The sequence below is a fragment of the Poecilia latipinna genome, unplaced genomic scaffold (genome assembly GCF_001443285.1).
Source record: "Poecilia latipinna isolate Pla-1442-1.1 unplaced genomic scaffold, P_latipinna-1.0 Scaffold1108, whole genome shotgun sequence".
Taxonomy (NCBI): Eukaryota; Metazoa; Chordata; class Actinopteri; order Cyprinodontiformes; family Poeciliidae; genus Poecilia; species Poecilia latipinna.
Window position 1 is genome coordinate 157,855 of NW_015113724.1, and position 12,277 is coordinate 170,131.

Sequence of the window (12,277 nt, forward strand, 5' to 3'; positions counted from 1 at the left end):
ACAACTCTTCATTATAAAAATTTTTTAAATTTTTTTGAAAAAATAAAAAAAGGAAGGGTGCTTGTTAAAAAAAAAAAAAAAAAAAAAAAGAAAAGAAAAGAAAAGAAACTAAAATAACTTGATTTTTTTGTATTTTTGAAAATAGAAATTTGTTTTGCTGTGCAGCTGTTTATAAATATGCAACTAGAAATAGGAATATGTTCAGTCTTCAATTTTCAGTCATTCAGATAATTACATTAGCTTACCAGAGACTGTGGTGTTGTTTAAATTTAAGCTGCTGCCTGTAAGTAAAATTAGACGGCGCTAAAAGTTTAATTGCATCTCCTGCTGCTTATGGGAAGAGATGGAAAGCAGTAGGGATTTGCCACGCAGCAGCAGGCAAACTCTTTCCTCAAAAACAGAAAACATTTTTTCTCCCTCACCACAGTCGTTTTTTACTCACCACAAGGTTTCAGTGCTTGACTCTGAACCACACAGTCTTTATCATAATCATTATCTGTCCCTGTTTTTAGTTAAATTATAGATGTAGCAAGGAGTTACTATGTTTACTAAATTCCCAAACTGTGCAGTTATTTACAAATGTATTTCCAAAGGTTAAAAGAATGTAGTGCATGAACTGAAGAGAAATTTAAATAAAATTAGTGTTTGTTATGGCCAACTTTTACATTCAAAACAGCATCACCCATACTCAGCTGGTAGAGCTAACCAAAGATCTTCTATGGAAGTAGATTTCCTCCAATTCTCCAAGTATCTTCAATGAGATCAAGGATCTTCAGGGTTCATGTCGTCACTTTGCTTCTTGTTTCTTTTGGCACCGAAGGTGCTGCAATTCTTAATGATAATTAGCTGTTTGTTTGTGTTTACAGAGTACATTTGGGGTCCATTTTGAGCTTCCCTGTTGGCATAATGTGATGGATAAGCGTACTATTTTTATGTATTTTCTTCCTGCTCTAAATTATGAAGGAACTGTTCACACAGCAAGCAAATGTGACTCAAATCTAACTTTTTCATGGCCGTTTCTTCCTTAAAAACATCAGATTTGGGCCACTTCCTACATTGTAAAACTGATATGCATCTTATAACATTCAAAGTGTTGATGGTCCGAATGGTTATGTTGCATTTTATTCGACTTTTAGTTCATTAACATGAGACATGCATCATAAATCAGCACCAGAAGAAACCAGAAGTAAATCCAGACTTAGTGATTGAAGCCAAAACCTGGATGACAGGTCATGATTTACCCCTTTATTTGAAGGAAAATATTGCTTTCAGGGACTTCATAATTCATTTTATTTGCTGTTTCTGTTGTTTTGTTTATTTTGGATATTTAAAATGTCTTCCAGTTCCAGTGTTAAATGTTCATTAGAATTTAAAGTTTATTGATATTTAAAAATGTGTTTTTGCATTATTTTGCCATTGACATATTACTTGAAAATGGCCTCCAAACAACAATATTATCATTTATCGCAATAACTTGTGGGACAATTTGTAGTCCAGCAAAATTTGTAGAGGATTTAATCTGCAAAATGTTTCTAATTTGTCTGTGTTTTTGATTTCCCAGAGGGGACAGCAGGGTTGGTGCAAAGCCAGCTACAGGTCACCAGGTCCCATCCGACTCGTGCATCATGGCTGCTTCAGCACTCAAGCCTACCAGCTGCGGTACTGTGGCCAGTGCAGCGACTCTCGATGCTGCATGCCGCACCAAACCTCCACCGCTCAGGTGACCTTCCGCTGCCCTACGGGCAGACTCCTGCAGAAAGCCGTCATGATGATCCACTCCTGCGTGTGTCACAACAACTGTCCTTACGCGCCTTACACTAACCCGGCTCTCTGGGCACACAGGCCCTAATCGGTCTGTGGAGAATCAAACAACTGATCTGATAGGCTGACTGGTGAAAAACGTCACAAGGTTCAATGTAAATGAAGAAAGATTTGAAAATGATCAGAGGACACTGTGACTGACCTGAACGAATGTTGATTTATACACATTGAGGAACTCTGCACTCTCTTGAAAGCTTCAAGAAGCTCCGGCATCTTTTAAAGCATTTGTGTGCTAATTTTTATTCACAATTTAAGCAACTTTAGTTCAACAACATTCTCTTAAATGGGAGCTATTCTGCAAAATTCACATTTTGCACTGCAAAAATACAAAATCTTGCCAAGTACTCTTGTCAAGCCTCTAGTGCAACTTGAAATAAGACCAAAATAACTTATAAGTAAATTGTCTGCAAGTTATAGGAGCTTGTTTTAAGTAAATAATTCTTTAATATCGATGAAAAAGTACTAGTTCCATTTGCAGATTTCCTCAAAAACACAAAACATTTTAATATGAGAAAAATGTTTTGTTGTAAGTGAAATAATCTGCCAGTAGAACCAGAACTTTTTCATCAATATTAAGAAATTATTGACTTAAAATGAGCTCCTATAGCTTGCAGAAAATTTACTCATAAGTTAGTTTTGTCTTATTTCAAGCTTAGTAAGATATTTGTACGAGAAATTAGACAAAAATTACTTATTTTGATATTCTGTGTTTCTGTGGTAACCATGTTTCTGTACCTACATTTGGGTCTCTACTGACCCTCACATTACCTAGCAACCCCAGTGGAACTCTGCTCGTTACCTGGCAACCCCAGCCAAGTTCCAGCATATTTGACTGTACAATGGCTGCTGGAAAAGACAAGTGTTTTGTTGTTGATTTACCACCCAGAAACCACTTGTTGGATTATTGTTGGTTGTGCAGGAGGCTCCACTTTTGCTTTTCAAAGTTAATAATAAGGCATAATTGCGCATCTATTTGCAGCCAATTTCACATGTGAGCATAAACGTTGAGTTGGAGGGCGTGGCCAGCAGCAATTTATTTGGAAAACAGTTTGGCAAAGAAGAGGGAAAATAACTTGATATGTTTTCCTGTAAACCTGACCTTTGACCTAACTAGATTTAAAGTAATACATATTTTAAATACTTGTTTGAATAATTGAGAAGCATCTTTTGGAGCTAACATGTAAATAGACTCTAGTACATGTACATGATCTGTTTATAGTGTACTTTAAAGAATAACTTTGAGCATTGATTTAATTTTTCTGCAACCTCTAAAATGTACAGTTTTAAAGACGTAATAGCAGTTTATTGATGTTGACCTTTGTTATTTTTTGTGTATAATGTAAATATTTTCTAGGCAGAAGCTTTTCTTCAAATGAATATTTTTATATCCCGTGTCATGGAGTTTTTTTCTAAATAAATTTTATGTTTTTACAAGTTTTGAATTGAATTCTTAATGAATATTGTGGTATTTTTAACATATTTTACCACTTTGTACTGGTTCTGGGAAGTATCAAGATCGTAGATTGTGAAACAAATTGCCTTTGCACGTCAGAACTGCTCCTTCTGTCAACTTTCAACTCTGTTAAAACTGTTTCATTGTGTCTGAAATGAGATCTGTAATCATCTTATGCTGTCTATTCATTTGCATTCAGACGAGGAGGTTTAAAGCCCAAATCTTAAAGCATGTTCTGACATCTAGTGGTCGGAACAGAGTACTGCAGATGCAGAGCATTGGACAGAACATTCAATTTGAGATTAGCAATAAAATCTTTTCTTGCCACAGCCTCAAGAACATAGCAGGATGTGATAAACTGTGTTTTGAAATATTTTATTCAGCTTTTAATTTATATTTTAAACATGAGGAAATTAGGCTTGTTACCAGAAGTTCATTTGTAGTCATAATGGGCATGAACAGAATTAATTCAGGATTAATTTGAGGCCTTTTCATGTTGGACTGGTTGTGCATATTTTTTCAAATCAATATTTTAGTCAAGAAAGTTGATTTCTTTGTGGATTTTCTCTAATTCTCTGAAGGTCCAAAGCAAAAAAGACCCTCAGCATGACGCTACCACCACTTTGTTTCAGTATTCTCAGATGCTAAGGCTTGCATTTGACTTTACATCTTATTAATCTTCAATCTTTAATGCAATATAAGGGCTAAATCTAACCCTAACCATAACCCTAACCCTAACCCTGAAAAAGGAAGAAATAATCCATAATTGATGTGCTGTTAAAACCAAACCACAAAACCAGACAAAACAAACTGATTTCATATTTCATAAAATAAAGAACTCTTTAACATCGCATGTAGACAATTTCCATATGATGTTCAGCATAATTTGTGCAAAACTAATCTTGCTTGTGGATCTTAGGTTCCTTTTTAATACAGTTTGTTTCACTTTTTCGTATCTCATGAAACATTCAACCAATGTGGTTTCCTGCAAAAAAAAATCCCCACCATGAATGTTATAAAGCAGGAAGTGTCTGGGCCATGTGGGGCATATTTCTGTTTGTCTAAAAGCTGAACACCGACACCAAGAGGAGGAACTCTCCTCTCAGCACTGCCAACGAATAATGGATCCCACATCTTGTTTTGGAGTCAACTTTAAGTTTCCGCTGAGTTTCCTGCCTCCTGTCTTCATCTTGGTGTTCGTTTTTGGACTTATAGCGAACGGATGGGGACTTAACTCTTTGTGGCGCAACTGGAAGAAACTGGGGAACGTCAATGTCTTCATCCTCAACCTTGGAATTGCAGATATTTTGTATCTGCTCACGCTTCCTTTTCTGGTCGCGTACTACCTTAACGATAGAAAATGGATCTTTGGAGAAGCTTTCTGCAAGGTGACAAGGTTCTGCTTCAACCTGAATTTATACTGCAGCATTGGGTTTCTCACCTGTATCAGCGTGTACCGCTACCTGGCCATCGTCCATCCGATGAAAGTGCAGGGGAGACTAACTGTGACTCACTCGGTCATCATCTCAGCCATTGTTTGGATTTTAGTAAGCCTTCAAAGCCTACCAGACATGTTCTTCCCCAAAAACTCTGCAAACATGACTTTAAACATGACTTTACAATGTGTTGATACAACCGTGATTGAGTATGTTGAGGACTACCTGCAGTACAGCCTCATCTGGACAATCATTGGATTCTGCATCCCGTCTCTCATCACGGTGGCCTGCTACGGACATGTGATCGTCCTCCTCTGCTACAAGGATAATATTGACAAAGTCCTGAAGCAAAGAAGCTTAAAACTATTAATTATCTTGATTCTTCTCTTCTCCATCTGCTACATTCCCTACCATGTGCTGAAGAACTTCAACCTCTGGTCAAGAGTTCTTTCCAAACAGAAAATATGCTACAAATGGTCTAATGGAGTCTACATCGCTCAACGCATATGTCGCGGCCTTGTTTGCCTGAATGGTGCTCTCAACCCTCTGGTTTATCTCCATGTAGACGAGGATATCTCTGCTCAGTTCAGGCAGTTGTGTCAGCGGACTCGGCAAGCTGCATCTCAGCTCTCTGCAAATACCCAAACTCTTTTCTCAAGCACATTCAGGAATACATGAGCTAATTCCTGATGTATCTATGGGTTTAAATTGTGTTTGTTATATGTTTCTATGGAAATTACACATTAAAAATATTTAGTAGATTGTGTGTGGTTTGTGGTGGCAGTGCTAAATGCATTGTTTATTCAAGTGAAAAGCTTAACTGATGTGTAAAAAACAGGATGCAGAAGGTTTGAAATAAAATGGCTGAATCAAATCTGTTGCACATAAAAGACATTTGCAACTCACAGTAGGACACTCAAGTAGAGTTTGTAAATATAACTAATACTTTGCATAGGAAACAGGAAGGATGTCAACTGCTCTGGTATTATCTCAATTTTAACATCCTGGTACTATCACTGTGATTATTTTGGTGAAGATTACACAGACATGCAGGAATGTCTAGAAAAAGACAGAAAAAGACAGAATTCATTTGCATGTTTTAAAATGTCAGCGTCCTGAAGATTAAGTCAAGTTTACATGTCAGCAACAAAGCAGTTCAAAGTGATTTACATGATAAAAACATCACATTGCAAAACCAAAGTAAGGCAGAAGTGAAAAAAAAAAAAATCAATTCTGACTAAAACTAATGATGCTCCAGCTATAAATCGAAGAACAAACTGGGTTTAAACTTTGATTTAAAGGAGCTCCGTGTTTCAGCAGTTTTGCCGATTCCAGAACCAGAAGACCTGAGAGGTCTGGAAGGTTCAAACAACCACAAAAAAATGTATCTTGGTGCTAAGCTGTTCAGTAATTTATAAACCAACAAAAGCATTTCAACATCTGTTCTCTGAGTGATTGGGATCCAGTGTAAGGACCTTAGAGTTGATGTGAAGTCTGTTGCTTTCCTAGGTTTAGTGACAATGCAAACAGCATCATTTCTGACTTTTTAGGCTTACCTGTGAAGACACTTCTGCAAAGATAAATGCAACTAGAGATAAACCGCTGGATGAGTTTCTTAAGATCTTGCTGGGACATTACACTGCAAAACACTAAATCTTACCAAGTATTTTAATCTCATTTCTAGTGCACATAGACTATTACAGTTGAACTAAGACAAAACTAACAGGTATATTTTCAGAAAGATAAAGGACCTTGTTTTAAGTAAATAATTCCTTACTATCGATGAAAAAGTTATAGTTTAATTGGCAGATACATTTAATAATAAGAGAAGTGAAATAATCTTCCAATAGAACTATAACTTTTTCATCAATATGAAGGAATTATTTACTTAAAACAAACTCCTTTATCTTGCTAATAAGTTACTGTTAAGTTGGGTGTGTCTTAATTCAAGTGTACTAAGCTACTTGTGCTAGAAACTAAATAAAAATACTTGGTAAGAGTGTGTGTTTTTGCATCTTTAATCTTTTAAATGTTCTTCTGGTGATAAAAGGCTGACTTTGTAATTATCTTTATGTGTCTCTGAAGGTTTACCCAGATTTTGGACCTGATCAGTCGTTTCTAACTGTAATAACTGATATACATAATGATATTATCCATGTATGATACAAAAATACTGCTTCAGCTTTACAGATTAACATTTCAACATTTTCCAAATGACTCACAGACAAACATACAGCTGATGCTGACAAATCCAGCTATTTTCCCACAGTTGTGTGATTCTGAGCTCCAGGCCATAAAAAAAAAAAAAAAAAACGGAAAATCCAAACACGGTTTAAAATTCAACACAAGCAGATAGGAAATGTCTTTAAAAAATTAAACCAAGCTTTCTATTGATGGGGCTTTAAGGTCACAGGGAAGGATTCAACCAGCAGCTCTGGCTCCAGAACCAGGCTCTGAAAGAAGAAGTCACTTTAAAAGCCATTTTTTGCAACTGACACATCACATTTTCCCTTGTAGTGTTTGAAAATAGGATTTTACCTCTGTTTCTCAGTTTCACACCTCTGTTTAAAGGGAAAAAAAAACTTTTATGGCTGCAGTGACTAAGAAGGGAAGATGCGAATGCAGAATGTGGCCACAGTGAAATCTGCTTCCTGCAGATAGACAACCATTCACACCTTTAATACCCTTCTGCGTGTCTCTTCTCGCAGTTCTCGCATTGGTTTCATTTGAACTGCGATAGTCTCTTCATTTACTGTCATTACACTTACAACAATGGAAAAAAAAATGTGAGTGTGCTCCTCTGAGGTGACGCATGTCTGAAAACCACAACTGACGTTTTTAATGTGACGAACTAGAATAAATGCATGTAACATTACAGTTGTACAGAGGCTCTAGACTCTTGCCTTTTAAAAAACTAATTGCTTTTTAGAGGTGTGAACGCTGTTGAAGTTTTAAATTTTACACAGTCACTAAAGTTCGATGCCATGAACTTACCAGAAACAGCCTGGGCTGTAAACTCTCACCCTGCACTGTTAATTCAATATTTGGAAGCTTGAACAATACAGGCTGAATTTGTTCACTTCCCAATATTAAGATTTAAACCACTTCTTTTTTGTACAGCAGATCAGTTTGGTTATACATTAAATATGCTAATATACAGTATATTTACTTCATTTTCCTATGACTGCATAGTCAGAGAAAAAAAATCTAAGAATTTTAAAACATTTTCTTCATATAATGTGTCATTTATGCTAAAATAAAATAAATCTGTTAAAAGGAAAATTAAAAATGTGCAACTTGGTTGCATAAATGTGAAAATCCTTAAATACTTTTTCTGATTTTGTTTCGACATTCAGTTTTCTTTGGTAGAAGAGGATTAGCATCCTGCATTTTGACAATCTGCCAGTGAAATTTTCTTTAATTTATCTAATTTCAAATACATTTATTGTCCAAAGCCAATGTGACTCCACAACTTTGATTTTCTCCTATCACTAAGTACTTCTTTAAATACATGTTTGAACTCATTGTGATGCTGCAACACACATTTTGATGACTCTCGATTTTAAAAAACACTTTGTTCTTTCTGAGGAACAATAATAAATGAATTACACAACAAGCACATGCATGTAAAAATAAGTGGTCATTCACTGATTTGTCTGCACTTGCCTTTCTCTTCTGTGCCAGTGAAGACAAGGCCAAATGCCAACTTCAGCTAAAACCCTGACTTGCTTCCTAGGAATTGAAGGCATCCCGCGGTTATAGAGGTGTTTAGCTTATGTTATAAAAAGGTAGAGATATTATTAAGAGAATAAAAATCATTAGGTTCTGGCTCGTTATATTCTCTTGTGCTCCCGGATTAATTGATGCCATGCGTGGAAATAAAAGCCACACAGAGTTAACATTCAGAGCTCCACGTCATGCATTTCAGAATTTATTCTAACATTTAAAAGCACAACATCACATCAACAAAATAGACACTTCACTAACTAAAACAGACATTCATTTACCTAAGACAAATAGAAAAGAAGAAGAGAGAAAGAAAAAAAAAGCAAAGACGTCTTTGGAGAGTTGCAAAAGCAAATTTGATTTGTTCCTCTGGGGCCCTTAATTTTATTCAAAAAGGTGTTTCCTTTGTTTTAATTTATGCAATCATGTGATTAAGGCGTGTTGTTCTCCTTGTATGGATAGACCCAGTTTCAAATTACTCAGATTGAGCAATTTTATTACCTTATGAATTTATAATTCAGGACTACGGTGCTTCTCTATCTAGACAAGGGAGACCAAGGGTCATTTAGAGCAAGCTCTTCTCATGCCAGTTTGAAATGTGATGTTACCCCTAATTCCTGGTTGGATCAAAGCCTCTAGTCTTCCACTAGAGTTCAACCAAAAGTTAACCTGTCTTAAACCTATTTTATTTCCCTGCCGGTCAATTCCTACTAATACAGATCTGTGCAGTAGTTTTAAACTGACATGAAGCCTGTTATCCAAAGTGGATCAGAACTTCTGCATCCTCTTAGATCAAACTGCAGATTTTAAGAATAAAACACTTATAGAATATACCTGAGCATTTTCAATATAAATACATTCATTCTAAACATTTTCTAATTAATGTTATGCTAGTTTTGATTATATTTAACTAAGTGATATTACATTTGGCCTAGTTTAGAGACTCCATGTAGTTGTTAATATAAAACTACAAATTAGACTACTTCAAGTCATGTTAATTTTAACTAAATGGTATTCTACTAATTAAATTGCAATTATTGTTAGTATTGTGTTGTCATTTTGTTTGTCCTTAAGTTTTAGTGTTTCTCTGAGGGAGATGACTTGAGATGTCTCCTCGCTGCCTGCTCATTTGAGACACTCCTGTGTGCCAAAGTTAATTTATGACGTGGTTCCTCCCTGATAACAGACATTCTTTTCTGCAGGGCTAACTTAAAGCCCTCTAAGATGTGATCCAAAGGACTCTTGCTTAATCCACTATTTTCAAGTCGTAAGATTTAACTGTATTAAATACTAAGAATATTTATTATCCTCAACAATATCTATAAGTCTTTGACTTTCGAAACCGTTGGACCTTCTCCACACAACATGTTATCTAACTTAACTACAGTTCAAGGAGTATGTTGTTTATGATGTTTTGTTCACTCTACTTTCATTTTGAGAGCGAGGTCACAGAGGAGAAGGGCTGAAGTGACTTGTTTCTGGAAGACAAAATGAATAAAACTCAATGTCCTCAACCGGATAAGAAATTATTTGAACATACAATCCTGCCTACTCTTTTCATCTTGGTATTTGTTGTTGGACTGGTCCTGAATGTGTGGGGAATGAAGTCTTTGCTGCACAACTGGGAGAAACTTCGGATTATTAACGTCTTTGTTCTTAACCTTGGACTAGCAGACATGCTGTATCTGCTGACTCACCCCTTTCTCATCGTGTACAACCTTAAAGGAAACAAGTGGATCTTTGGAGACGGATTCTGCAAGGTAACAAGATTCTGCTTCAACCTGAATTTATACGGCAGCATCGGATTCCTCACCTGTATAAGTGTGTACCGGTACCTGGCTGTTGTTCATCCAATGAGAACGATGGGGAGATTAACTATGGCTCGCTCTGTGGTCATCTCAGCCCTGGTTTGGATTCTGGTGAGTGCTCAAAGTCTTCCAGACCTGTTCTACCAAAAAACATATCCAAACGGATCCAAATGCTTTGACACCACCTCTAATAAACATATTAAAAGTTACCTGAATTACAGCCTCACCTGGACATTCTTTGGTTTCTGCATCCCGTTCACCATCATTGTGGGCTGCTATGGACATGTGACTGTTGTTGTTTGCCACTCAGATAAAATGAAGAAGGACCTGAAACTACGATTCTTGAAGTTGATGTTTTTTCTGATTCTTCTCTTCTCAATTTGTTATGCACCCTACCATGTCTTCAAGAACCTCAGTCTGTATTCCAGAACCCTCAGTAAGAAGAAACAATGCCCCACGTGGGATTCTGGAGTCTTTATTGCCCGTCAGGCAAGTCGTGGTCTTGTGAGCCTGAACAGCGCTCTTAACCCGCTGGTTTACCTCAATGTAAATGAAGACATGGGTGTTCAGTTCCGCCAGCTGCTTCAAAGATGTTCACAAAGTTTCAGTTGTTTTTTAGAGTCCAAATCCAGGTCTGTACCAGTACCACAGTCTGAACAAGAAGCTGACTGTCCTCTCTGACAGCAGGTGTGGGTTTTCTTTGTTAATCGTGTCATGATGTCACTTTTTTGATGTTCTGTTTGATTTGTATTTTTCCAACTGGTTGATTCTAGAAAATGTCATAATTAAACAAGTAATGAAGGTAAACATTTTAACTTTTGCTGTTGGAGTTAGGCCTGTCACCATAACAAATTTTGCTGGACAATACATTTTCCCAGAAGTTGTGGTAAATGTAATATTGTTGTTTTGAGACAATTTTCAAGTAATATGATGGTAATGGCATAATAATGCAAGAACGCATCCTCAAAGATCAATAAACTTTAAATTTTAATGAACATTTAACACTGGAACTAGAAGACATTTTAAAATTATAAATAAAGCAACCGAAGCAATACATATATTGAATTATGAAGTCTCTGTAAATAAAATTGTCCTTCAAAATAAAAGGGCTAGTTGAGACCAAAGCAACAGACTGAAGAGTTGTCATCCAGGCTTTGGCATAAAAAGTGAGAGAAAAAAGAAAAACTACAAATCAAGAAAATAAAAATTATCGGCCTTGTTTCAATTTATCATGCGATTAATTGATTTATTACTTATTGAAACAGCCCTAATATACTGTGAAAATGGTGAAATGTGCAGTATGTTTTTAGCCCTTTTTGATTTAATTCATTGTTTTTTTTGTTTTGTTTTTATTGAAAAAATTCTAAATACCTTCGTTTGAAAAAGAAACTTGTATATTTCTTATTTGTCACACTGAAATGTTTAACATTAAACATTGCAATATGAAAGGTATTTTTGACTTGATGAAAACTGATGTTTTCGAATTATAGTTTTATTTATTAAAAAGAAAAAGTAATTCTCTCTTACCCAGTAAGTGGTTTGATCTTCATTTCCTGATCAGTTTATGAGGATTTTAAAGACATTTTTGTGCTTACATGCAAAATAAAAAAGGGTGTAATAAAAATACTCATTTCCTTTCTCTATTTTTAAGTAACCCCTCCAGATCGGCACCACAGCATAACGTCTTGGATAATATATTGTAGATTCGGGGCAAATTTCCACTAGAGGTCACCATATATTCTGTTCCATCATCACTGTTTCTCAATCTTTTACTGAGCCTCTAGTGGCAATATCTTAAAAAATTCTTTACATCACTGAGTTAAAGTAGGAGATTTCTCATTAATCCAATTTGGGTATAAAAAAAAGGTAATTACATTTAAATGAATCGCCTTTTTATACCCTGCAGTGTTGTGCGCATGTGCAAAATTTCAGGATGTAAACAATAACATGCAGGCCGTCCATAACATAGACATAATATAAGGATAGACGCCTCATGGGCCGCTCTCGCCTATTGGAGCTGACGAGATTTAGGG

At 35.9% G+C, this 12,277-nt stretch overlaps 3 protein-coding genes across 3 annotated transcripts in view; all 3 read left to right on the forward strand.

Moving 5' to 3' along the window:
• ccn5 (cellular communication network factor 5) overlaps nucleotides 1–2,284 on the forward strand; it is an 11,346-nt gene extending 9,062 nt beyond the window's left edge. Inside the window, exon 5 of the mRNA XM_015052396.1 lies at nucleotides 1,562–2,284. Coding sequence (XP_014907882.1) covers nucleotides 1,562–1,849 — 288 coding nt within the window. The 3' untranslated portion in view covers nucleotides 1,850–2,284. The remainder of the gene's footprint in view (nucleotides 1–1,561) is intronic.
• A 282-nt stretch (nucleotides 2,285–2,566) lies between these two features.
• LOC106959674 (P2Y purinoceptor 1-like) lies at nucleotides 2,567–5,615 on the forward strand. Its single transcript, XM_015052398.1, has one exon. It carries the CDS (start codon nucleotides 4,396–4,398, stop codon nucleotides 5,386–5,388), a length of 993 nt encoding a protein of 330 aa, XP_014907884.1. The 5' UTR covers nucleotides 2,567–4,395; the 3' UTR covers nucleotides 5,389–5,615.
• Nucleotides 5,616–9,757: 4,142 nt separating this feature from the next.
• On the forward strand, nucleotides 9,758–11,194 carry LOC106959672 (P2Y purinoceptor 1-like). Its single transcript, XM_015052395.1, has one exon. The coding sequence runs from the start codon at nucleotides 9,927–9,929 to the stop codon at nucleotides 10,923–10,925; it is 999 nt and encodes a 332-aa protein (XP_014907881.1). The 5' UTR covers nucleotides 9,758–9,926; the 3' UTR covers nucleotides 10,926–11,194.
• Nucleotides 11,195–12,277: the final 1,083 nt, after the last annotated feature.

What these genes read in the sequence shown, in the direction of transcription:
- LOC106959674 (XM_015052398.1), top strand. Translation starts at nt 4,396, where the DNA reads ATGGATCCCACATCTTGTTTTGGAGTCAACTTTAAGTTTCCGCTGAGT.
- LOC106959672 (XM_015052395.1), top strand. Translation starts at nt 9,927, where the DNA reads ATGAATAAAACTCAATGTCCTCAACCGGATAAGAAATTATTTGAACAT.